We start from the raw sequence: 27,754 nt of genomic DNA on the forward strand, positions 1-27,754 counted from the left end.
ATTGCCTAACCTGCTGAAGTTCTAGGGGAGGAGAAAAAATTGAGAGAAGTGGTGTCTCCTTCTGGTGCCTACCTCTCGCCCCTGAAACTAAGGCCAGCCAATTCAGTGATGGGGCTTCCCAGGGCAGAAGAGTGGAGGTAAGCACAACACACTGCAGGCCTGGCTGAGTGGGAAGCAGAGCACTCAGCAGAAAGCCTGTTGGGAAGACATGACTTTCCCAGGGTGTGAGCACCTCCACAGTCACAGAGCAAACTAGGGAAGGGTACTGCTGGTCCTAAACAGTGTGGGTTCTCATCATGGAGTTTTTGTTCTTTCTTGAACTGTATCTTCTCACTCTCACCCCCCTCCTCGCCCCAATCCCCTGCCAATTTAAGATGTGTGGTAAATTTTACTGTCATTTGTTGTCTGCTTTTATCTGCAATAGGTTAATGTTTAAAGGATGCAATAGAAATGAATAAAGTGATGGCTCTTTTTTTATCTTACAGATCCTTATTCCGTTAAAAGAAATGTGGCAAGGACCTTAAATAATCAACCTGTGTTTCAGTATATTCTGCACTGTTTAAGGACAACGTATAAATATTTTGCTCTTCCATACAAAGTTACAAAATCTAGCCTTCCAAAGCCTCTGAGCCCAGTTACTTGTATTTCAGAATATTCTAAAGAAACGGAAAATCATGATCCAGATATCCAAGATGTCCAAGCAAAAGAAGATAAACTCAAAAACTCAGTTTTGGCTCAAGGTCCTGGTGCTACTGCCACTTCAACTTCAAACACCTGCAAGGCACAGCCACTTACTTTTAAAGAGACTGCTGAAAACTTTGGAAGCCCACCAGTGGAGGACATGGAAAATGTACACCTCAGTGTCCACCTGGAAAACTCAGGCCTTATACAGACGAAGGTCAATTGTGAGGGTTATGAGGGTATTACAGTACACTACCAGGAAGCAGGAAGTAAAAACAAGAAAGAGAAAATCAGAAGAGAGGGCAAGTATACTTTGGTGTCCAGTGCTCAAGGTCTAAGCAGTAGCAAGCACAGAGAGCCTGTAACCTGCAGCAGCATACTTAATTATGAGACAGATAGCCCTTGGGATTTAGCCAACCTCCAGAACTCTACAGCTAGAGAGTGCAATGAACTGGCTACTGTAGATGACAAGGCTGAAGACTTTGTACACAGCTTTGCCTCTTTAGTCCAGGGCCAGAAATCGGAAATCCTTCACTTTGATGAAGAGGAAGAGGAGGAGGAGGAAGAGCCCGGGGTCATCCTTAACCGAAGGGAAGATGAGGATGGTATTGGGAACGAAGATGAGCTGGACAACACCTGTACTGGATCAGGGGATGATGATGCCCTGTCAGAAGAGGACGAGGAGTCATTTGAGCCTGCTAAATATGAAGACTTGAACAAATGTGGAAAACATGTAGATGGAGCTCTCCTCTTAGAGTTTAATAAGATAAGTCTTAAGGAAGAAAATTCACCTGTGGGCCAGCCTGATTTCTTTTATGAATTTAGTAAACTTATCTTCACCAAAGGCAAGGTAATCAGTGCTGCTACTAGACATTGTATTGGGAGACTTTTAAACAACTTTAATGCATGAAATTTAAATTTTTATATAGTATAATTAAAATTCCCATTTTGTTTGTTCTTAAGAAGTTTATGTTTTATCCTAATACAACCACTTGACCTACTTCTTTTCTTAAGACTCATGGAAATATGCATAGGAGGAGGGGAATGCTGGTAGTAACTACCCTTTTGTCTTGGGGTGTCCAGGATGGTGTTCCCATCTCAGGTCATTTGGAGTGGTTGCACATTATATTTCATCTCTTTGAAAAGTGAAGAGTAGATTGTGTGCTTTAAAAAAATAGATTGCAGACTCTTATTTAGCAAATAAAGTTTAATTTTCAGTCTTGTTTTGCTTTGCCGTATCCCTACAGTCTCCCACTGTAGTGTGCAGCTTATGCAAACGAGAGGGCCATCTAAAGAAGGACTGCCCTGAAGACTTCAAAAGAATCCAGCTGGAACCTTTGCCACCACTAACACCCAAGTTTTCAAATATCTTAGATCAAGTGTGCATACAGTGTTATAGTAAGTTTTTCACATTTCTTTAGATTTGTCAGAAAAGTAAATCAAATTGTTAACCAGTTAGCACTCTAAGCATTTATCTCTTCTCCACTGTATCTGCAGTGTTCTCTGTCATACCTGTCCCATTTTGCATACAAAGTATATTTTGGTATTGGGTATAGAATCCAGGGCCTTACTCATGCTTGGCTTGTGTTCTGTTCTGCTGCTGAGCTGCACCCCAACCCTTTTGAGTGTTAAGATTATGGCACTATACTGCCATTTTCCACTGGTGTTCCTTTGAAATGTTTTTCTAGATACCATGAGCGATGAGCATAAATGTTCCTGGGCTAAGCAGGAAATTACTATACACTGCTCCCTCCCTTAGGGCCAGTAAATATCTCTTGATATTTCAGGGCATGTTACAATAAAGGTATATGAGCAATATTTTATCTCAAATCCAACATTTCCAAAATTTGAGCACAGAGTACTTTTTTAGATGATACTAACTGGTAGCCTACATGGCAGCCTTTAAGAAATACCTGTTTGGGAGAAACATTGGTTATTTCTCCTGTACAGAGAAAACATTTAAAGGAGAGGCATCCTACTGTTCAGATTGGAAGAACTTGAAACTCCACATTGCTCTCTCTTGAGACACAGTCTTGCGTGTGACCCAGACTAGTCTTGAACTCATGGGCTCAAGTAATCCTCCTCAGCCTCTCAAGTATGGGACTGCAAGCATGTACTACCATGCCTAGCTACCAGTAATTTAAAACAACAAAAAAACAAAACAAAAACCTTTATGGAGGTTAAGAGCTATGAAAGAAAACTAGGTTCTTCTTATGGGAAAACACACATGTGCATGCTCACAAAACTCTGTATTTACATTCTGGTTGTCTCTGTGGTACTGAGGTACAGAGTTCTTGTCCAAATTAGTTTTCACTTCAAGCACAGTTCTCATGATAGACTCTTTTAAAAGGCATTTCTGGATCTGTAATTCTAGCTGCTTGGGAGCCAGAAATCAGGAGGATTGTACTTTGAGGCCAGCCTTGGCAAAATGTCCTTGAGACCCCATCTCAAATCAAAAGCTAGGCATTTTGATTTGTACCTGTCATCTCAGCTATGTGGAAAGCATAAATAGGAGGATCTCGGTCCAGGCCATGTGGCCTGAGCATAAATGCAAGACCCTATTAGAAAAATAACTAAAGCAAAAAGTGCCGGGGGTGTGGCTTCAGTGATAAAGTGCCTGCATAGCAAGAACAAGGCCTTGAGTTCAAACCCCAGTACTGCCCCCACAGAAGGCATTATTTATTTTAGATTGCTAATTCTGTCTACTGAGAAGGCACAAAACTTTAGTTCTTTTTTAAGCTTGGAAGTTTTATTTTCTAAAACATTGCTTCTCATCTTTTTTAAAGAATATCAGCAGTTTTCCCCCCTTCGGTATGTCTATATTTTTATTTTTTTTCTGAATATTTATTTTAAACAGAGGATTTTTCTCCAACTATCTTAGAAGATCAGGCTCGTGAACATATTCGGCAGAATTTAGAAAGTTTTATAAAACAGGACTTTCCAGGTAAGTAACTTTTGTTTTAATCTCAAAGAAAAGAAAGGTAATGTTGCTTTCCTTTTGAATGAATACATGTTATAAGCACATTGATTTTGAAGATAATTTAACATCATCATGACTGGGATTTAGGGGTTCAGGTTTGTGTTACAGCTAGGGTGGTGCTAGTTCGGCTAAATCCTGGTTTACCAACACAAAAGACATTAGCAATGCAAATGCTGGAAGTGAATTTCTCTTAGAATTAACTTAGGGTCAGCATTGTCATGGTGCATTTATTTAGAAAGCAGTATTTTTACATTATTAAATGTGTTGATACGGTCTACATTTTCCTTGAAATGTCCTTCCACTTAAGAATAAAGTAGCATTTGGTAGTCTTGGCATATATAGCTTATATACGTAGAAGTAAACGGGAGAAAAAAATGTAGAATAAATCACTCTTAATAAGCAAGCAAAATTATGAGATAGAATGGTTAACAACTGGGGTTTTCCATACATGAGAGGGTCATTTTAATCAAAAATTAAATGTACTAAGGTAATTAGTTTTTGTTTTTCATACATTCCTAACAGGAACTAAATTGAGCTTGTTTGGCTCCTCCAAAAATGGATTTGGGTTCAAACAGAGCGACCTTGACGTCTGTATGACAATTAATGGACATGAAACTGCTGAGGTACTGTGACCACATAAAACATGCATTTGCTGGCAGTGTGGCTTTTTTTTTTTTTTTTTTTTTTTCGGTCCTGGGGTTTGAAATCAGGACCTTGCACTTGCCAGGCAGGCGCTCTACTCCTTGAACCATGCTCCCAGCCCTCTTTGTTTTTTAAGTACTTTTGAGTAGGATCTCACATTTATGCCTGGACTGCAATACTCCTATTTATGTTTACCGCATAGCTAGGATGATGAGTGCGCACCACCATGTCCAGCTTTCTTATTGAGATGAGGGTCTCGAGAACTTTTTGCCCCAACTGGCCTGGAACCATGATCCTCCTTATCTCTGCCTCCTGAGTAGCTTGGATTATAGAAGACTCAAGAGTTTTTTATGCCTTAGTTTTGAGCCTGCATCTTAAGGATGTTTCTGATTTGGGAAAAACAACCAAAAGTGATCTATTAAAGAAGGCTACATCTGTCATTCCATTTATCAGACCTAATCTTGCTTATATATTATATATTCTCAGGGTTCATTTTTTAAATGGTTTTTTTCAAACTAGTTTTGAGGGCTTTTCTAAAGTAAAATTCCAAATATGTTCTGAGATTTGTATAACCATTAAAAGGGCTTATGTTGACAGGGACAGCAGAAATGTTTTTAAGTATGACTTACTTAAAATACTAATATTTGCTCTGTGACTTTAATTTTGTGCATTTTCAGCCAGTTCTGTGGAAAAATAATGTGAACTTAATTACTCTCTACAGCAAGACATCAACTCTTATTGAATACAATAGGGCACAGAGCCCATCTTATATACTCTGCACATATGGTACTTGTAACTGAGATAACTACAAATGGAGGTTCTCAAGTATGGTGCTGAGACATCATGAAAGCTTTGAGTCTATGAGCTTTCTGATTTTTTAGCCTTTATGCACCTCTAGAAGCAATTGGGACATAGCATGTTTACTTATTTACTGTTTTCATATCTTTAGGACATTTCCTATGAATACTGACTCTGATTCTCAACTCAAATGGATATGTATATATGTGTATGTGTGAAAAGTCATTATATATATACGTATGTCCACATATATATAATGATTATAAATTAATGTTATAGTTTCTGAAGATAATGGGAACTTTAAACAGTTTAGGAACCTGTCTTCTAGTTTTGATTCTATTGTTTGTACCATCTTTGTTTTAGGGGTTGGACTGTGTAAGAACTATTGAAGAATTGGCAAGAGTCCTCCGAAAACATTCAGGTACCTCTGTAAACTTGTTCTAGAAATAGTTTTCTTTTTTTTTTTTCCAGTGTTACCGGACTTTGAACTCAGGGTCTTAAACTTGCTAAGCAAGTACTGTGCTACTTGAGCCATACCTCTAGTCTTTTTTTTGAGTCCAGGATCTTGCTATGTATCCCAGACTGGCCTTGAACTTGCAGTCCTACCTCAGCTTCCTGAGTTCTAGAATTAGGTGTGCACCACCATGCTCAGCTTTTTTGTTTTTTTTTATTGTCGTTTTTCATATGTAGAATTGACAGGTGCCATTGATTGAAGCAGTATAGTGACTCATTTACAGAATATTTGCAATATTAGTGTTGTTTAAAAAATTTGTGTGGTTAAGTATTAAAAACAGAAATTGGTGACAATTTGTCTGCTACCTTGATGTTTTATTTTAAGATAAAGCATATACCACATAGGCACAAAATTTGGGAATCATTTTGCCTTGTTGACACTGTACAGATCAAACAGTCAGTGTTGTTACACATGTGTGAGGTGTAGTAGAGAGCACCCTCACCTGGGGATTGTATTTGCTGGGTTTCTCACCATGCTGTGCATGACATTGAATTAGTCACCTATGTTGGTTTGATTGCTTTTCTTGTATAAATCAAGAAAACTGAACTGAGTAAGGTATTTGCAGCTGTAAAATGTATAGATTCTATGAATTGTGCACATAGCTAAAATGCCATTAACTTTTATTGTCAGGCAGGTTATGGATGTGGTTAACAATGGAGATCTTTGAAAGTATGACTTAGCAAACTTCTGAGCTAAGACTGAGCGTGAAGGCTATCAAGATATGGTCCATGTCCTCATTGGAATTAGAAGTATGACCTGCCCACAAGCAGCTTTGTGTGTTTATTTGAGATTAATTCATGGCATGCACATGCAGGCGTTTCACGCACAAGAATACACCTTGTGTGCCCTCCCTAGATATCAAGTCATGTACATAACAGGGAAAATACGAATATTGACTTATTCCCAATGAAAGCTAACCTAAAGCTCAGTTCTTTTTTGTATTTTATTTGTTTGTTTGATTATTTATTTAGACAGGGCCTCACCATGTGGCCCTGGTTGTCCTTGAACCCATGATCTGGCTACCTTAGCCTGCCATGTTTTGTTTTTTACCGTATACTGGTATAGTTTTCTTTGTTCGTTAAAAAGGTATTTTCCTTGCTTGGGAATTCCACCTTTAAAGATCTTGTGGGGTTTTTTGTTTTTCTTTGTTTATAAAGTTATGCAAAGAAACTAATGCACTAAATTACCACCAGTTGTAATTTTTTAGTTTAGCTAGACTTCGATTTGTTATTATCTATCCATCTTTTGATTGCAATTTCCTTCTGTATCATTGGAGATTCAGCTCTGGAACATCATGTCCCTTTCCCCTAAGTAAGTTCAGTGTATAAAAAATACAAGTCAAAACCAGATTGTTTTTAGAGGAGAAACACCTTAGATACACAGATAAAAATGGTGGAAAAAAAGTTATATGGAACAAGAATTTAATAACAGGTAGAAACGTAACATTTTTGTAGATGCTCTTGTATATATAAGGAATGTCACTTCCATTAGAATGTACATACATTTCTTGCAATTGCAAATATTGTGATTGATCAAGAGAGCAGATATAGTGTTTATTTTGTGTTAGTTATGGAAAAAATTGGACTTGTTAAATGTACTTTCTTGAAAAGAAAAAAAAGTTGAAAAGAAAGGTGGTCTAATTTCTTTAACATTTAGTACTGACAACAAAGATACTGTAATTTTAATCAAGTAATCAAGTACAATATTTTTGCAGCAAATAAAACAGAAACAAAACCAACCCCTCCCCCAAAAAAATATACAAAGTGTAGCATTTTGAAAGGTAACCTCCCTGGGTATTTAACTGAGTATCTTCTGTATGCTTAGTACTGTGTTTGGCACTTACAGATACTGACCAAATAAAAATTTCCTATGCCTGTCTTTTGGTATCTTTCAGATTTTAGGAGAGGTAAAATAATCTTACAAACTATGTAACAATGTAAGGTATGAGTAATAGATACTATAGTATTTTAAAACTTTCCAGGAAGACATTATAATATTATGAGAAAGAGTTGCATAGGGGAGGTTCATGAAAGAGATGCGTGTGTTAGGACCTCAGATACAGAAGGTGGAAAGATGACTCACTGCTCAGCTGCACTGATGTGAATGTGAGAGTCATTGGAGTGTGGAGAACAAGATTGTTACATTTGGAGAGGAGTTTCAAGTAAGGCATAGTAGGAGATATGGTGAAGTCTATAGGTACATGTAGAAGCCACCAAAGGTTTTTCAGGAATAACCAAACACAAGCAGTTTTTAATTTTTGTTATTTTTTGGCAGTACTGGGGTTTCAACTCAAGGCTTTGTGCTTGCTACACATGTCTTTTGAACTCATGTCCAAAGGCTGAGCCCCGAGAACAAAGGGGTCTCATCTCATATACCCTTGCAAGTAGTTTACAGAAGCAAAAAGCAAGGTCTGATCCATATATGGTTATATTCAATTCTATAGGCTACTTTATCCTAATGCTACATAATTTTCCCCCTCCCCAGTGCTACGTGACCCTCTCCATGTTCAGATTCCTCAGGTTTTATCTGATATGCCATCCCTACCTCCCTGCTACTTTATCAGAACTCAGGTCTAGTCTGTTTTCTTCTGATCCTCCTCCCTGCTATACTTTCTACCATAACCACCACGACCATTACCTGCCCTTCACTTTCACTTGAATCCTCTTTTTAGATTGTCAACATTGACATCTTTGTTATCACCAAAATGGGTGAACTGATCATTAGCCTGGCCTACACTGAGTTCAGTAGAAATTTGGAGTCAGTCTTAAATCCAGCTTCACAGTTTACCAGCTACGTATTCCTGTGTGAATTTCTCTAGGTCTCTGATTCCTCTTCTGTAAGATGATAGTGACAAGTCTTAAAAGATAGTGTTTGTAAAAGACCCTTTGCCTAGCCCCATCACTCAGTAGGTACTCAGGAAACAGTAGCTTTTAACTATGAGTCTTCCCCGCCCCGTGTCACCCTCCTTCCATCCAGTCATAGGTGCTCTCAAGCATGCCTTGCTTCACCTCTGGCATTTCCGTACCATGTAATGGTTCAGGCCCAGTGGTCTCCTGCTGCCATTCCCAGGCCTCCAGTGTATGCATTGCCAGGGGCGTTGTTGAATAGATGTGATCAAGGATAATTCTCAAGAGGATTTGTAGGCTCTCTGGGTTCTTCCCAGTTTCTCTCTCATCTCTCATTACTCACATTGCTTTCCTTGTATGCAGTTTTCCTTGCTCTTCTTGTATATGGTTTTCCTTGCCTGGTAAATCCCCTCAATCTCTACTGTTTTCTTTTTAAGCCTAGTTCAGACAGTTTCCTTCTCTCCCGTTGAACTAGACTCCTTTCTGTCACCTTGATAACTTGTGGCTCCCTGGTGAGTAACTTTGTGTTGATGAATCAGGTTATTGATTACCCCGTAAACTTTTCTCCAAATTAGACAGTCAGATGGAGAGAACAGGCAGGTCTCACTCTATTAGTTTTCTCTGTTTTGGTGTTTATCAAACTATCAAATGCAAGCACTTGCACACATAACCCAGTGAAATTCCTAGGGGCAGTGGCTGCTTTTCATGGTTTTTGTGGTTAAGATACCAAACGCTTTATGAGAAGTCTTCCCAAATGTTTGTTAATAGCAAAGAACTCTTTGACTCTAGTGAAGTAAGCCATAGTTAGGTTGTAGAATTAGTATAAAAACCATTTTTTAACCCCAGCTACTACCCTATTATTTTTACTTTCCAACCTAGGATTGAGAAACATCTTACCTATTACAACAGCAAAAGTGCCAATTGTGAAGTTCTTCCATTTGAGAAGTGGTCTGGAAGTAGATATCAGTTTATATAACACATTGGTAAGATTTTTCTGTATTTTTTTTTTTTTTTTCAGCACTGGAGTTTTAACTCAGGGCCTCATGGTTTGCTAGGCAGGCGCTCTCCCACTTGAGCAATTCCACCGACTTTAGAGTATAATTTCCCCTTTTTTTCTTTTTCATTTTATCATTTTTACATTTACTCACATGTGTATACATTGTTTGGGCCACCTCCCCTTCCTCCCCCCCCCATAATTTCCCTTTTAACAGGCACTTCACAACATGAACTTTTCTTTGGGCTTTTTCTTTGAGAACAAGGGGAATGAATGGCTCCTTAAAAACAAAAGAAAACCTCAAGTGAAATGAGCCATTTACTTCATTTTACTCGTTCTTTTAAGATTTATTTATGTGTGCCTGGCAATGTTCTGGGCTTTGGGTATAACAGAATTCAGTTAATATTAGCATCCACTTTGGCTGAGGATATAGCTCAGTGTGGAGCACTTGCTGGGTCCCGTGCCTAGCACCACAAAAATAAGTAAACTAATAAATAAATATTGAGCAGTTCTAGCATTTAAAAGCATGTACATCAGCATTAACTTAACCTGAGACCAGAGAGGCAGGCCTTTTTGTTTGCCTTAAACGTTGTTGTAACTTGGGGATAAGTATGTGTGTGAACAAACCTATGCACATACAGATGGGCACAGGTTAACCCTGGTGCATCCACCTCTTTTTTTAGCCTTATGCCTGGTTTGCTTCAGGGTCTTATGGAACTTCTGTCATCTCTAAGAGCATTTAGTTATAATAATGCCATGGGAAGGGGAAACCTTATGTCTATTTAAAGGTAACTGATTCCTTATTTTTATTTTATTATTATTATTTGGTGGGACTGGCATTTAAACTGAGGACTTTGCACTTGCAAAGCATGCATTCTACTTCTTGAGCCATTTTGCTCTGGTTATTTTGGAAATGGGGTGTTGCCAATTGTTTGCCCAGGCTGGCCTTGAACTTTGTTCCTTCCAATCTCAGCCTCCCAAGTAGCTGGGATTACAGGCGTGAGCCACTGCACCAGGCTGATTGTTTACTTTAATAGTGCTTATTTTCTGGAAGTTCAGACTAAGGTCATATTAATACGATGGAAGTCACTTAACAAAGCTTGTCTTGAAAAAAAAAGTTAATCTCAATCTAAATGTCTCCCTAAAATGAATCACAGTGTAAATCTTTCCAGTTTAACATTTTTTTCATCTAATTGGTAGCCTTATAGTATAATTTCCCTTTTAACAGGCCCTTCATAACACAAGACTTTTATCTGCTTACTCTGCCATTGATCCCAGGGTGAAATATTTGTGCTATACAATGAAAGTATTTACAAAGGTGAGTGTGCTTCTTGTGATTTATCAGGATATTTCATTGCATCTTCAGCCCTTATTGAAAACCCAAGTCTGTAATTTTTTTTTTTTTTTAATGAACCATAGCCATGTCAGTGCTTCCTAGAAGTATTTGGGAGTCACTATGCACAGCTAAAATTTGATTGTCTTACATTTTACATGATAATATTATCTTGCTTGTGCCTAACAGCTCATTCCTTTGTTGTTTTCAGTTTGGTTTGGTTGAAATTGTTTTATTTTCTTGGCATATTTTATCCTTTGAAAATATGATTTTTATATTACATCCCTCAGTAAGCACTATATTTTTATTGATAATAGGATGATTGCAGATTCAGCAGAAAAGACTAGTGACCTTTCCTTTGTTCTTTGTTTCCTTCCCGTAGATGTGTGATATTGGAGATGCATCTAGAGGCAGCTTATCCTCATATGCATACACTCTTATGGTGCTATATTTTCTCCAGCAGAGGGATCCACCAGTCATTCCTGTTCTTCAAGAGGTATTCATAAAACAAAATTATATTTCTCTAGCTCTCTTGCCTCTCTAAAATTCTGTGATTCTGTAGTTAAAATTTTAACTAGCAGTTAAATTCCTAGAAGGTTTTGTATTAATGCATTAAGCTTTTAATCCATACTAATAGTTTAAAAATTAATTTCAGATATACAAAGGTGAAAAGAAACCTGAAATATTTGTCGATGGCTGGAATATTTATTTCTTTGATCAAATAGATGAATTGGTATGTATTGATTTTCCTACATCCTTGACTTAAAGTTAGCTGTAATATGCTGTAGCGTGGAGGGTCAACAGCAACATTACTGCTTGTTATATTCATTTACATTACAATAGTGGGAGAAAAAAAGTAGCACTTAGAGGCATTTCCTTTGGGGACTGAGGATGTATCTCACTGGTAAAAGCACTTGCCTGGCATGCGTAAGGCCTGTATTTGATCCCTGGCATTTTAAGTAAATAGATGTTTCCTCTGCAGTGACATTTCTACTAAGCCAGATGAATTTGTAGGCTCCATATCCAGTATTTCTTTAATACCTAATAATTCCAAGTGGTTAGGTTACTTTAGTCCAGGGGAACAAATTTTTGCTCTGTAGTTTTTATACCAAGAATTTGAGTTATAGAGACTTAATAATGACAGCATCACCGAAAGCTCTTAGAATTTATTTCTGGATTCTCCCAGTAATACGTTCTAAAATTTGTCATTGAAAACCCTGAGATCACCCTGTGTCCAAATCCTAGCGGAAGTGATTAACAAACTCCTGTAAATGGTAATTTAAACGAAAGAAAAGTTATATATTTATTTTAATGTATTTAAACTTTTCTTGATTAGAGATGTATCCAGATTTATTCCCTAAGATACAGATGAACATTGCTGTTAACACATTGCTAGAGAGCATGATATCCCTGTTCCCTTTTATTTCTAGTCTACCTACTGGCCAGAATATGGAAAAAATACAGAATCTGTTGGGCAGCTGTGGTTGGGACTTCTTCGTTTCTACACAGAGGAATTTGATTTCAAAGAACACGTTATCAGCATCAGAAGAAAAAGTCTGCTTACAACTTTTAAGAAACAGTGGACCTCAAAATACATTGTTATTGAAGGTAGAACCTACAAGTTGTGTTCTTCCTCCTAGCACAGGTCTTCAGGAGCAGCCCTGGCACTTTGCGCCTGCAGCCACACCACCCCCCTACCGCCCTTTCCACATCAGTCCCACTGTTCCTTTCCTCCAGTGACTTGTTTTCAGATGAACTAATGCCCTCAGGTGGGACCTTTCATAGGTCGGAAAGTCTTTGTTCACCCCGACAACCTTTTACTGTTGTTGGACACATACTGGACGATGAGGTATCAGTAGCCAGGAGTGGGTTCTAGGTAGTGGGATTGTTAAAACCTTTTTCATTGAGGGTTAGACAGTGCCATCAAGAATGAATATTCAGGATCGTTACTTGCTGTTGATAACTTTGACATTTATTTATTTGATTTTAATTTTTACCGGAAGGTTGCTAAGATGTGTATTGTATTTTTATTTTTGTGGTACTGGGGATCTAACCCAGGACTTCATGCCTGCTAAGCAAGGTGTACTGCCAGTGAGCTACACACCCAGTCCTGGTTATGTAATACTTAAAATATCATTTTCACATTTTCTTTTAATGTGTTAGGGTCATATTTATGAGGTTAGAACATCATTTATTCCTTCACTCCTCAAGCTACAACAACCTGCTCTTGGCCCTGGGTTAGACACAGGAAATATAGACATAAGCCATGGCTTCTGCCTTCCAAGAGTTTGCATTCTGTGTGCAGACTGCACAGGATTGCATTTAGGCTGGGATCCATGGGGCTTCTGAGGAGGGGCCATTCACACAGACAAGGAAGGTGAATCCTGGATGGTGTCCTTGACCAAGTGACAGGCTGTGTTAGTTATCTGAGAAATCCAACTTAAAGAGAAGAAAGGATGCATTTGGCTTCAGTATTTCAGAGGTTTCAGTCCTTGGTGGCAGGGCATGGAAACATCATGGTGCACTGGAAGTATGTTGATATTTATTTATACTAAAAGAAAAGGCCTTCTCCCCTACCCTGCCCTTACTGAATGCATATCCATTGGTGCCAATTTGTGGGGTTTTAATGAGTAATCAGTAATAGACTAAACTAAAAACATTTCATTCATGAATTTATAATCAGCTATTCTGGAGTAAAGTGATTTAAGTGGTAGTTGTCCTAGTGTTCTAACTGTAAAATACCTACCATTATAGAATCTCTCTTTAATAAAATGCAAACAATCCAAAATACCTCCATACACAAATAAAAATCTCCAGAAGAAAGTATGATCAATCTCACAGCAGTCGTTAATAGGGGAAACTGTGGAAGAGTCCTGCATGTCAGTAAACTCAGTATAAATCTGTTATTGTCCATTAAGAGAACCCTGGTAAGCAGAATGGTACCTCTATTATGTCCTTACTCCTTTTGTATATCCTGCAGACAGGCACTCCTCCATTTCCTCAAAAAAGGGGTCATGTTCTCTTTTTTCTTTGCCTTCTTAAATGTTTTAGGCATGTGAAGAAAATAGTTAAGTACCCAGACATGATGTCTAAATCATTAATTGTCGTGTGCATATATTAAGTCATGTATAAGGTAGTGTTTGGATTTAGAAGCAGTGCATGTGCTCCTGCTTATTTCATGAAACCATTTATTCTGACCTCAAACACGTCTGCATCCTTTTCATCTTTTCTACTACTTTCTAACTTTTTCTAAGGAGTAATATTACAAAACACATCATAGATACAGCTATTCTAAGATGTTTGAGATGCAAACATTTAGGATCACATGGGAATTTTTCTATGAAATTTTTCCTGGAAATTATATCCTGAGATCTAATAGTTACGGGTATGCCATTGAGATACGTGATGTGTCAGTTTTAGTTTATCTTCTAAGTGTTTATGGTATCCATGATGATTTATTTTGTAAAGTACCTTTTGAGAGACTTGTTACTTAACAGAAACACTCAGTGATAAAATATTTTAAATGAGACTAGGTGGCTCATGCCTGTAACAAAAAGCAAGACTCCATCTCAACAAACAAGCCAATGATCCCTGCCATGTGAAAGGTGTGTGTAGGAGAGTCATGGTCCTGGCCAGCCTGGGCAAAGATCATGAGATCCCATCTGAAAAATAACTAAAAGCAAAAAGGGTTGGAGGTGCGGTTCAAGTGGTAGAGTGCTTGCTAAACCCCTCATTCAAACCCCAGTATGGCCAAAAAGAAAAACAAAATTGTTTTGAAGATACTTGCCTTCTTTGTGCATCCACAATGCATCAGCCTAATGTGTCTCTTTCCAAACAGTATTTTCCTGAAATTAGGCAACCTGTCATACATGAAAGATTTAACATGAGGACTTAAATATAAGGCACCTGTCTCTTGTCTGACTCACACCTTTGGGGGACAGTTTGCCTTATTTAGCATTATCTGTTACTCAGCTGTATTAGGGATTTTAAGATCATTTAATGTTTCCTAATTATAATTAGCTGCAATTATTGGATGAACAGTGGCCTTTCCTGTTTGGTTACCTGATTTGCTCTCTTTAATTTTTTCAGATCCCTTTGATTTGAATCATAATCTTGGAGCTGGATTATCAAGGAAAAGTAAGATACTTTCCTTGTAAATTTCAGTATATTCTTTTTTCCTTCTAATCCATTTAACTGAGTTCTTTCTCTTTTCTTCTTAGTGACAAATTTTATAATGAAAGCTTTTATCAATGGGAGAAGAGTATTTGGAATTCCAGTCAAAGGGTTCCCCAAGGACTATCCCTCAAAAATGGTAAGTTCTGTTAGAAATGCCAGAGACCAGTTTTCATACCCTTAACACCTGCTTTGTATGTGTTCAATGCTCTGAACCTGGTGAAGCTGGCCAGAATAAATGACATAATACAGAGCAGTTCCTAAAGATGGTGTGGCTTTTGTTTGTTTGGTTTGGATGGGTATGGGGGTTAAGTCAGGGTCTCCCCATGTACTCCTGGCTGGCCTCAAACTCACAGTCTTCCTGCTTCAGTCTCCCAGATGCTGGGATTACAGGTATGTACCACCATGCCTGGCCTCTAAAGACCTTTTTTAAAAATGTCCCTGTTAGAGGGTGACTCATAAGGAGGATGGGGAGAAATAGCACAAGTGGAGTGTCACTAAGAAGTTAATACTTTTGCTGCTGCTTCTGTTCCTTGGTAATACATACTAAGGAAACACATACCAGCACTACAGTAACGTTGAAAATGAAATCAAGAAACCACACACTTAACCCTGAGGTAGCTTCTCAGTGGAGAAGATGGGCATGAGATTGTTAAACTCTTGTTTTTCATTTGGTACCTTCTATTCCTGTTATCTCTGCCAGCCTTTATGGGAGGCTCTTGGCTTCATGCCAGCCTCATCCAAGCACAGGGTGTACAATCTGAGGATGTCCCCCACCCTCATAGGAATCTGGATTTGCAGCACAGGACTAGAAGAATTATGGTGTACTAGTGAACTGTCTGCCCCTATGTAACTCGACACTTGGGTTCTTGAGGAACCACACTCACTGAAAACAAATCAACATGGCATTCAAAAATTACTTCAGTGTAAGAAAAAACATTTGGAGACTAGATGATTTCATTAGGAATAAAGGTATTTTTCTGCAATAACTTTCCAAATAAAGACTTGGGTGTTTTCTTTTTTTTTTATAATGGTACTGGTGTTTCAACTTAAGGCCTTGCACTTTCTAAGTAGGTAATCTACCTTTTTTTGCAGTACGTGTTTGAACTCAGGGCCTACACCTTGAGCCACTCCACAAGATAGAGTCTCATGAACTGTTTGCCCCAGTTGGGTTCAACAGTGAACCTCCTGATCTTTGCCTCCTGAGTGGCTGAGATTTCAGGTGTGAGCCATTGTGCCCTGCTCTCTTACTTATTGTGAAACATACAATACACTATTACTGACTGTAGTCATCTCAATGCGCAGTGATTTCAGAACTTACTCCTCCTGACTTTCCAAAACTTTGTATACTTTGATCAGAATCTTCCCATCCCCTTCCTACAGTAAAGACTTCTTGATGAACCTTAACTGTGGCTGCGTAGGTAGTGAACATTTCATTACATCTGTGTGTCTGCTTTAGGCCAGATGTTCCTGTGGAAGTCATATACACTAGTGTTTCTCAAACTTGTTCAAACACATTGCCTGGGAGTTTTTGAAAAGGCAAACTCTGACTCAGGAGGTATGGGGTAAGGCCTAGGATCTACATTTCCCACACGCTTCCAGGGACATTGCAGCCCACCTCAATTTTAGTAGTGAAGAGCTTGGTCCAGTCCATAGTCTTCCTTTCTCAGTTATTTTTCCTTCAGAAGCAATAGCAGTCTTTTCCTTACTATGTAATGTGCATAATGCACAGTTCCTTATGTGGCCCTTGTACCTCTCTCAAATCTTGTGGGCACTGAATCATGGGGATGTATAAGGCTCTTATTTATAAGTGTGCTTTAGACCTTAGGGTGAGGGCTGAACAATGCTCCTCTGAATGAAGGGAATAAAAAGAACTGGATTTAATTAATGTAAATCCATCCTGATTAGACCATGCTGTATAAACAGTGTTTCTTAAAAATAATGATGTCGATATTGAGATATAAGAGCACTCTTTAGTGTTTGTTTTTTGTGTGTTTTAGTCTCACATTAGTAGTTACAACTTTTATATGCTTACTTTCTCTAGGAATACTTTTTTGATCCAGATGTGCTAACTGAAGGAGAGCTGGCCCCAAATGACAGGTGTTGTCGAATTTGTGGGAAAATTGGACACTTTATGAAGGACTGTCCCATGAGGAGAAAGTAAGCCAGAATTCACAATGGCGGCTTTGTTTTTATTTTCTTGCTGTCTCAGTTTTTTTTAAACCACCAAAATGATTTTATTTTTGTCATTGACAACATGCATGACATGCAATTGTATTGTTCAGTTTGGGCTCTTAAATATTACTTAGTCATGAAAACGTATTTTTACATTTAAAAAATGTGATACACTGAAGAAGGCATCTGTAAGCACAAGCCTTTCTTGCTGTGAAAGCCAGTTTTCAAGCTTCTTGACATCCCAACAGAGCACAGCAGCCATGGTCTCCCTCACTCCTCCCCATTCACCCCAGCAGTCGCAGCACCACCTGACACTGCTGCTACTTACCATGGCAGAGGTGGATAAAAGTGATTATTATTCCTTCCTTGTTCTTTAATTTAGTTTATTGTTTTGGTGGTACTGGGGTTTGAATTTAGGGCTCTTGTGCTTGCTAGGTAAAAACTGTACCACTTGACCCATACTTCCAGCCTGGTCCCAGTTTATAAATGTGGTTCTGTTGTAACAGAGAAAATTAGCTTGCATGAAAATCAGCAGCTCAGATGAATTTAAGATTTTTGAAACGAAAGTGATGTGATTGAAATGTGGTTTCAGGGCTGCATGCAGTCACTTTTGCCTGTCCTCCTAGCCATATGGATCATGGTTTGAGGCCAGCCCAGCCAAAAGTTAGGGTAGCAGAGGCTCACACCTGTAATCCCAGCTACTTAGGAGGTAGAGATTTATCATGGTACAAGGCCAGCCCAGGCAAAAAGCTAGCAAGACCCTATCTCATAGAATAAGCCAGTTATGCAGGAGGCCATAGGTAGGAGGATCTCAGTCTGAGGTCAGTCCCTGGCAAAGTGAGACCCTACCTGAAGAAAAACTAAAGTCAAAAAAGAGCTATGGGTGTGGCTCAGGTGGTAGAGTGCTTGTCTAGTAAGTGTGAGGACCTGAGTTTAAACTCTAGTACCATTAACAAGACAAAACAGAACAGTTAAAACAAAAACCAAACAAAATTATTCAGTTCCCATCTCAAATAAGAAGCTGGTATATCTTGGTGGACAGTTATAATACCAGCTAGTCAGGAGATGAAGGTAGGAGGATGGCAGTCCAGGGCTGGCTTGAGCAAAATGCAGGAGACCCTAGGTGAGAAATAACTAGAAGCAAAAGGGCCTGAGGTAAAGTAGGCTATGTAGAGCACTTACATAGCAAAGATGAGGCCCTGAGTTCAAAAGCCCAGTGCTGCCCATAAATAAATAAATGAATTAATGAAAATAAATAAATAAATAAAAATAAACCAATGATAAACATAGCTCTAGGTGCAGATGATCAGGGCTATCTCATATGCATAGGTGGCAGCCTGGTCACGTTGGTCATATTCCTAGTTACTAATTAGCCATTCCAGAAAGGATAGCAGAAGGGAGGAAGGTAAACATCTTCCTGTTAGGAGCAGTCAGATGAGTCCCCAGAACCTCACCTGCATCTCTAGTGCATCAATACTGAGGTGAGGCTCTGGGGTGGGACCTCATCCACCCTTCATCTGTACTCAGCTTCACTCTTGCACATTGCTGTTAGTGGGTCAGCTGCTTGGTCTGGCACCTTGCTTTCTTCTGGTGATGTTTCTGGGAGACATCACCCAAGCTGTGCTTGGGACACACAGGTTTTGGGTGGTACTGTGGTTTTTAACTGGACAATAATATTCCTACTAAAAAACACACTACTTGAAATAAGTCACCATCTGGAATTGAGGAGTTGTAGTTAATACTTTTTTAATTACTCAGATGAAGGGCTGGTGAAGTGACTCAAGTGGTAGAGCACATGCCTAGCAAGTGTGAGGTCCTAAGTTCGAATCCTAGTGCTGCCCCCAAAAAAGATTTACTTTAAAAAAAAAAAAACATTAATTACTCAAATGACAATGATCATATAGGACAAAGTAGAAGATAAATAAATCTCCTTGTAGCCATTGCCAGCTTGTGACCTTAAAGTTTTACAACTGAGCTCTCCACTGCCTAGTGAAGAATGCTAATGTGCCAGAAAGGTTGTTCCAGAAATCACCCCACTGATGGTTTGTGTTTATCACATCAGTATCAAAGCAGGCCTTTAACTAGAGTTCCAGTAGTTGTGAAAATTGGTTTTACAGCACTTAAGCAAAAAGAAGTATAAACTGAGTTCCAGAGGACTGTTGGCCCTCTGTGTACCAGGATTCCATATTCATCATTCAGCCAACTGCAGATCAGATGTACTTGGAACAATAATTGCTGCAACTATATGGAAGATGTGCAGACTTGTTTTCCATATTACAACTTCACAAGGAAGAGTAACAGCTGTTCACATAGCATGACTATTATCAGTTGTCATTAGTAGAGTACATAGAAGGGGCGCATAGGTTATGCACACCACACCGTTTCATGAGGGACTCAAGTATCTGGATTTGGGTTTCCTGAAAGGATGAATCCCCTGTGGGCGTTGAGGTTGACAGTAGAAGATGGAGCAAAGCTTGTTAACTCCTTGGTTTTCCTTTTGATTCCTTCTATTCCTGATTTTAATCCTGGAAGTGTCTTGATATTTTGTTAGGTTTCCATTTAGATTTTTTTCCTACTGTTATTTTATTTTCAACAGAGTGAGACGACGGCGGGATCAGGAAGATTCCTTGAACCAAAGATACTCTGATAGTAAAGAAAAAAGAAGCAAGGAGGAAAAAGAAATCCAAAACAAGCACACAGAAAGGGAGGTATCAATAAAAGAAGAGAAGCCCATGCAGGGCACCACCCAGAAAGCGAAGCCAGTGAGGGCAGCCACTGACCTGGGCAGGGAGAAGGTTCTCCGGCCACCGGCAGAGAAGTGGAAGAGACAGGATGATAGAGACTTACGAGAAAAGCGCTGTTTCATCTGTGGAAGAGAAGGGCACATTAAAAAGGAATGCCCACAGTTTAAAGGCTCTCTAGGTATGGATGTCCACCACACCTTGATGTTTGCACTGGCCTCTCAAAGGAACTCTCCCTGTTAGAGTTCTTTCCATGTTAGTTACATTTATTCCTTTAAGAAATGCATGTACTCAAAGATGATTGTGTATTTAAGAAAGGAAACTCTTCCCCCTCCTCGACCTGTAATTCTGATTCTCTATACCATTTAAACACGTATTCTGGGCTCATTTAGTTTTAGGAAAGTCATGTGGTGGGCTTTTCTAAGATTTTCAGTGAAAGGAAGCTGGCTCATGCGCAATACTTGTAAATGTAACCTGAGGAACCAGAAAACAAGCGACAAGTAGAGTTTTCCAGCTCAGTATCCTACTTTTGAAATCAGAGCACTGCTGGCCACTAGGTGGGCTGTAGCCAGTGTTGTCTCACGGCACACTGTGTACAGGTGAGCCACACTTTGTTCATCTGTCCCTGAAGCAGGTGCACAGAGAAGGGGTAGAAGGAAATATGCTGCACAGGCAACAGTTGCTGTCATCTGTAGAAGGCAGTTACGGAGGGTTTCAGCTTACCTCTTACCAGTTTAATAACTATTTAAGTGAGCATAATTATTCTTAGGATGAGGAAAAAAATACCAGTCAGCAGTTCAAAATCACCAACAAATCTGAGTTGGGTATGGTGGTACACACATGTAATCCCAGCTTCCTGGGAGACTGACACAAGAAGAGCATTTATGCCTAGGAATTCAAGACCAGCCTAGACAGTACTTACTGTGAGACCTGTCTGAAACAGAAGAGTAACCCTCAGATCTTGCCCTGTTGAGTTGCCATGACGAACTCTGAAAGGGAAAGTTGGTTATTTTTATTGAATAGGTTAAGTGTCCATTTTGATCAGTTTTTCTTCTTTTTGAGATACTGGGGGTTGAACTCAGGGTCTCTTGTTTGCTAGGCAAGCACTATACCACTTCAGCTAAGTTCCCAGGTTTTTGTTTTTAGTTTATTATTCAAATAGGGTCTTGCTAACTTCTTGCCCAGGCTGGCTTCCAACAGCAATCCTGCCATCTCCACCTCCCAAAGATCTGGGCTTATAAATTTTGCCACTACACCCAGCCCTGTGGTCACCTTTTTCACAGACTATTAAGAGTAAGGGCACCTTAGATATGTATAGTAAGTCATGATTTGCAAAGCAATCATTTACTGTGGCTTTGCTTCATAGAATAAGCCTGTGTTGGTGGGAGAAATTTGATGAGCATAGAAAAGCAGCTCTGGGGAATAGGTTTTGTTTTGTTTTGTTTTGTTTTGACAGTAGTTACTCTTGCTTCTGTCAACTTAATTGCATATGTTTGCATCCAGCATTAGAAAAGGGGTGCTTTACACTCTCCTTAGAGTACTGATTTTCACAACTTCTGGAACACAGTTAATACTCTCCCATTTTACTATATTCAACAATGCAGTGTATCTTGATTTTTAAGACAGGGAGTTCTTAGCGCTCCCATACTACTTTTTAAAGGAATTTTATGTGGAAAGAAATTATTTACAATTTTTTATCTAGATATTTATTTCTTAAAACAGGGCTGAAATGATTGTGGAAAGTACAGCTGTGACTAGTTCAAATGCCCTAAATTGTTCTTGCCCCATGTGCAAGGAACTCACAACTTTGCCCTGACAGGGCACAGATATCAGAATAAAATTATTTGCTTTTATAAGAAGAAAATGTAATTTTAAGAAATTTTACAGTAATGACACTTATAAGATTCATTGAACATCTAGTCAGGGTCAGGCAGGATCATAACTACTTTAAATGGATAGTCTCACATAACTCTCACAACAGCATTTTAATATTCCCATTTTCTCAATGAGAGAGTGCTATGCAGTACAGGTAAGATTTAAGGCAGTTTTACCAAAGTTATTTTTGTAGCTCAAGGTCTGTGTTTACAGGTAACACGTGCAGATTGTTCTTGTATTCCTCTTTGCTACAAGAAAGTGGTGAAGTGCCCTTAGCTTTGATGGATTTCTTCTTTCTAGTAGCAGGTTTTAATGTGTGCACTAATGCAGGTCTCAGAACTTAAGGGTGATGATTCTGGCAGCCCAGCAGGCAGCTGCAAATCAGAGCAGGGTGTTCCATAGCAGAGAGTTTGCAGACCTAGAAACCTGGCTTCATCTGTATGTAATACTTATACCTTACCACATCATATAAGCAAGATAAGAAGGGAAGGACAGGGCTAGAGTGTGGTGACTTCCCCTCAGTAGCAATTAACAATATAACCAGTTTCTTCCCATCTGACAATTATGCCTATCCCTGTTGTTTCTGTGGCACTTCTCATATCAGCAGAAAATCTTTCTGAGAAAGTTTGAGAACAAGGCTATTCCTTTCGATTTGTAGTAGGAACAAAAAGTGCTGCTTTGTTTCTTAGGTTTGTCTGGATCCCTTTCTTCACCTAGTCCTTTGAGACCAGCTGGTACATTTGTCCAGGTAAACCCAGCTCAAAACTGAGAAGGGAGCCTCTCTGTCCTGCTCATTCAGCCAACACTGCCAGCGCCTTCCTTCTGTCTGACCCTCACTGCTCCTTCCTGTGGGCTGGGCTGCACGTTGTGCTGCCTGATACTGTGCTGACTGTGTAGAGGCTTGCGGGGCAGGATTGCAGGGCCTTGCTGAAGCTCTCCTGCACACATGGTCTGACTTTCCAACTAATTTGCAAACTCCCGCCTCCCACATACCTAATTTTAGCTCTCCTGGGATATGGTTTTGGTTTTTAGGCTTTTCTGATGCTCTTCCTTTCAGTTTTATAAACCAGTGTATTTCATTTTTTAGGCAGTGCTTTTACATGAAGACAAAAAGAAACAAAAAACAACCATATTTTTGAGTCCCCAGTCAGGTATGTGGTTTTTAAAAAATGCGTGTTATTTTATTTTATGCATACTTTTACCACATGCCTACGAGACTGTCTTTGACAATGGTTTCCACAGGGTCAGACATCAGAATCCCTCAGGGAACTTGTAAAAGCACACTTGCCCTGCTTCCATCTTCATCCCCTAAACTTTTTCTTCAGTGTGCTTTTCAAATGTTGCAGGTGATTCTTATACCAGCCCCTGAATAAGAACCACAGTTTTTAATTATGTGTTTCTCTCCCATGCTTTTCATTTCTGCTTTGAAATTGCCACAGTCTTGCCAGCAGTGTGTCTTCCAGTGGAGATTGTTTCCCATACTCCAAACAAGAAGTAATAGCGTGACCTCCTGCACTCTACTCTCAAGCTGTTTCACTGATTTAGTTCTTTAGTAAATATTAAGTCCCTCGCCCTGAGGACAGTGCCTACGCAAAGCACCTTCTCTCATTCACTCTGTCAGGAGAGATGGACAGTAAAGAGAAATAGAAGCTAGTACTAAAGAGTAATCTTATGGCAGTGTAGCTTAGAAGTAATATGAAACAAAGTATGGGTAGGACAGTGGGGTATGGAAGTTTCTGATAAGTGACGTTTAGCAAAGAATCATGAAACGAAGGGACTGACCAAGGGGAAATTAGGTAAAATATGAGACAGAATGAGCCAGAGAGGATCTCAGGTCTGAGCACCTGAAGAGTGGAGGTTGATGTCATTGAGATGATTTGGGGAGATACAAAGGTCAATTTTGCAATTGTAGGTTTAGGGTAGCTGTGGGATTCCTGGGCAGAGATGTTGAGGAGCCAGGCATTTAGCTCCAGACTGAAGAAACAATTGTGAACACTGTCAGTGTATGGACAGTGTTTCAAGTCCTTGTATCCGAGTGAGGTCACCTAGCAAGTAAGTGCACTTGGGAAAGAGAAAGGAGACTGCAAATAAACAAGAGAGCCAAAGAGAAAAAGTGGTCAGAGATGGAGGAAGGAGCCAGTCAGATCCTAGAGTCCATACAGAAACAGTGTTTCTAAGAGGAGGGCTTGACCCCTGTGTGAACTGCTCTGATTAGGTGTAGACCAAGAAAACCTGCGGATTTGGCACTATGAAGCCATGGAAGCTTCAAGTGTTGAGAAAAATCTGGCTGCAGTAAAGTTGAAGAGAAACTGGAGGCTGTCTAACCTCAACCATGAGTGGGAAGGCCAGTGCCCCTCCCCGCCCAGGCCCTGGGGGGGAAAGATGATGAAAAGTTGGGGAGCTGTGAGGGTCTGAAGGCTTTTTTCTGGTATTTCAAGTGTACTTTTGACTCCTAAGAGGAAAAGGACAAAATCTGGGGCAGGGGAGTGGGAGGGAGTATGACATTGACTTAATCAAATTTTTAGTATTAAAATGCAACTCTAAAACGTGAAGTCAACATGATTCATAGTCTGCAGATACCCTCAGTAACTTTGTTTTTGGGTTTTTGGGAGGTTTTTTTTTTTTTTTTGTGGGGCTTGCACTTGCTAGGCCAGTACTCTTATCACTGAGCTACAGCCCAGCCTGACAGCATAGTGTGGAACTTCAGTCCCAGTCAGACTGTGGGGTGTGGTTCTGGCTCTGTGAAGTTGAGAACCCTCTTTTTCTGGCACATGCCTGTTTCCTCATCTGTGCAAGGGGGTCACACATAAGTGGGGGGTCCACATAAAGGCACTTGGACCAGCACTTGCATGTGCGAGCAGAGGGCAGACTCATGGTGCTATGACTGCACTGACATTATTCCTGTACCGATTTTACACATTAGAGTCCTATTCAGAAGTCACTGCCTGTGCCTAGCCCTTGAAATGTGTTAAGAGAACATTTCAGATGTTTTCAGAGAGGTTTCAAAGTTTCAGTCTTACATCCATTTTGAGTTGATTTTTTGTACCGAGTGAGAGATAGGGATCTGGTTTCTCTCTTCTACATGTGGATATCCAGTTTTCTAGCACCACTTTTTAAGGAGGTGATTGTCTCTCCAATCTATGTTTTGGCACCTTTGTCAAGAATTTCATAATGAAATTTCTTACTTTGGTACAATTAATATACACTAATATTAAAAAAAAGTCTATGTAAACTCCCAATAAGAGGCCAGGTTTTTTTTTACCTGTGGAATGCACCAGAATATTCTATGGCTTGGCTATATTTGTTTTTCTTTTATAAAGTGGGGTGAAGAGTAATTGTAAATGGGCAGTTAGAAGGAAATGTGATGCCAGAACAAACCCAAGGTTTTGAGTACATGTCCTATCAGTTTTAGGGAAGAGCTCAGCAATAGCTGAGGATGAGGTGGGGTGAGGTGTGTATGCAGCTCAGTGATGGGAGTGCTGGAAATAGTTCTCTTAAAACTGTCCTTGCCACAAGCCTGCAAGCAGGCAAGGGAACACGTGGACCCTGTTTACCTAACACTAGTATTTGCTTGGTTACTTTGTCAGGATAAATCCTGACTTGAAAGTATGATCATGAGTATGCACATGTTGATTGTAGTGCTAATACTGCCAAATTGTTAGCAATTCGAGAGAATCAGTGACAACTGTTTCCCATACTGACTTCATTGGCTTGCCATTGGACTCTTTCTTTGCATGTCTTCATATTTATGTTTGAGTTTTGGATCAGAACATTCATCTCTATTTCTACATAGGAATTCATTCATGCTCTGTCAGACATGTCACAGCAGTCTTCACAACCACCAGCTCTAGTTTATCGTTCTTTAGCCTCACCTGGACGTGTTTGCCATGCAGATTGTCCCGTAGATTACATAAAAGTTTGCTCATGTATCAGTTTTGGCTTTTTACATGCAAAAATTTTATATCAAGTACAATGAATTTTTTATATGATCGTTAAATATAATTTTTTTTTTCTGGTTCTGGGTAACCCAGGGCTTCCATGCATGTTAGGTGAGTACTCTCCACTGAGCTACATACCCAGCACTAATGAATAACAGTTAGTGTAGTAGATTACATGCTTAAGTGATAAAGTAGTAACATCAGTAGTATTCTTAAAGAAGTATTTAAAATTTGGGGAAAAATATAAAACAGCTACAAATAATATAATGACCCGACTTTTTGTGGTTGGCAGTTTTGTTGCTTGTAGTACTTGAGATTGAACCCAGGGTCTCCTCCTTGCAAGGCAAGCACTCTATGACTTGACCTAATCTTCCTTTGTAAATAAAAGATCACTAAGATGATTGGAAGTGCCCTTGGATTACTATTATCCTGCCCCATTTCCTCGGTTAGGTTCACTTCACCCTAATCTCAATTATCTATTATTACATAAGTTTAAATATCTTTCTGGGGCTTTTTAAAAAACTCCTAAATATATGTCCTTGGTGAATTTTTACATTCTAGTGGCTTATTGCAGAATATAAGAATGTTCTGCAGTGTACCTCTTCATGTCTAGTTAGCAAGCAATTTAAAAAGTTTAACGTGTTCCTATACATAAATTTAAGGATTTTTATAGCATTCCATCATAGGAGTACAGAATATTCTATATTTCCACTACCCAGTATGTGAGCCTTTACATTGTGTATGGGTTTTTGTTGTAACAAACAGCACTTGGGTGTGCATCCTTGTGGGCCTCTCCATGAACTTGAGCTTTTGTAGGGTTTTTGTAGTTGCCAGTTATCACAGGGTCATAGTGCCGTACGTTTATCAGATACTACTGAATTACTCTCTTACTGGTTCACACAGTTGAAGCTTCCACCAGCAGGATGTGGGTTACTTCCACATATCCTAGAACTTAATTTGTCAACATTTTAATTTGTGCCAATTCGATGGATGAAAACTACTGGTGTTAATTTTCACCTTTACTTTCTTGACTCTGCTCAGTACATTTTTTTTACCTATACTCCTGCCATTTTTTTCTCTTTCATGTATTGCTTTTTCTTCACCTGCATATCTTTCAGTGTTCATCTTTTCTGTATTGGATTATAAGTCCTTTAGTTATGATGATGTGCTTAAGAAATAATTTTTCATCCATGATTTTATAAATACTTTGAATTTTTTATATTTACATTTAACTCTGCATTTCATTTAGAAATGAGTGAAGGAAACTAACTTCCTTCTCTCCTTCAAACATTGTATATTTGACATATATCAGTTACTGAATAACCCATATTTCCCCCATCATTTGAAACACAACCTTCTTTACATATTAGTATGTTGTTATACATAATTTCTTGAAAATTCCTCAAGTCTTTTGCTTTATTGGTGTATTTATTCAGACTCCTCTCTTTATTCAGTAGCTATCCTGTGTTTTGGTTGAATTAGTAATTCTCATTTCAGTCCTTCACTTGTAAATAAATTTTATTTTTTTCTTTTATGTCATTTTCAATAGTGTACTATCATCATCCACAGTTTTATATATGTATAATAATGATGAAAGATACTTATTTTTATAGCCAGAGAATTCTTTGAAGTCTGTTCTGTTTGGTTGCAAATGAGGACACTGACTTATGTGAAGAACTTTCAAGCTGGGTCCCCGTGGTTCACACCTGTGATCCTAGCTACTAGGGAGACTGAGATTGAGAGGACTGTAGCTTGAGGCCAGCTCCCCCCTCCATTTCCAAAAACATAACCAGAGTAAAATGGGCTATGGAGGTATGGCTCAAGCAGTAGAGTGTCTGCTTTGTAAGCACAAAGCCCTGAATTTAAACCCCAGTCCTACCCTCCTGCAAAAGAAAGACAAAACAACAACAAAAAACTTACACCTGGCCCTTTGAAATAGTGGACACATAGAAATAGTGGACATGCAAATGTGTCAAAACAACATCACTCTAGCAACTTGCCTGCATTTAAAAGAAATTACTAAGCATATGTTTAATATATGTCATATGTACTGTTTTTTATCTT

General features: G+C 39.1%; 1 protein-coding gene across 4 annotated transcripts in view; it reads left to right on the forward strand.

The window, feature by feature from the left end:
* Positions 1 to 27,754, forward strand: part of Tut7 (terminal uridylyl transferase 7) — a 57,401-nt gene that overhangs the window by 28,527 nt on the left and 1,120 nt on the right. For 3 of the 4 annotated variants that reach the window (XM_074052614.1, XM_074052613.1, XM_074052611.1), the window contains 16 exons: positions 486 to 1,531; positions 1,929 to 2,079; positions 3,539 to 3,625; positions 4,184 to 4,284; positions 5,465 to 5,522; positions 9,341 to 9,444; positions 10,684 to 10,773; positions 11,171 to 11,284; positions 11,444 to 11,521; positions 12,219 to 12,396; positions 14,878 to 14,925; positions 15,009 to 15,100; positions 17,006 to 17,121; positions 19,733 to 20,058; positions 22,442 to 22,500; positions 22,840 to 22,903. In XM_074052614.1, coding sequence (XP_073908715.1) covers positions 486 to 1,531; positions 1,929 to 2,079; positions 3,539 to 3,625; positions 4,184 to 4,284; positions 5,465 to 5,522; positions 9,341 to 9,444; positions 10,684 to 10,773; positions 11,171 to 11,284; positions 11,444 to 11,521; positions 12,219 to 12,396; positions 14,878 to 14,925; positions 15,009 to 15,100; positions 17,006 to 17,121; positions 19,733 to 20,058; positions 22,442 to 22,500; positions 22,840 to 22,903 — 2,712 coding nt within the window. The remainder of the gene's footprint in view (positions 1 to 485; positions 1,532 to 1,928; positions 2,080 to 3,538; positions 3,626 to 4,183; positions 4,285 to 5,464; positions 5,523 to 9,340; positions 9,445 to 10,683; positions 10,774 to 11,170; positions 11,285 to 11,443; positions 11,522 to 12,218; positions 12,397 to 14,877; positions 14,926 to 15,008; positions 15,101 to 17,005; positions 17,122 to 19,732; positions 20,059 to 22,441; positions 22,501 to 22,839; positions 22,904 to 27,754) is intronic. The other variant, XM_074052612.1, reaches the window with a different exon arrangement.

This window comes from Castor canadensis, chromosome 13 (genome assembly GCF_047511655.1).
Source record: "Castor canadensis chromosome 13, mCasCan1.hap1v2, whole genome shotgun sequence".
Taxonomy (NCBI): domain Eukaryota; kingdom Metazoa; phylum Chordata; class Mammalia; order Rodentia; family Castoridae; genus Castor; species Castor canadensis.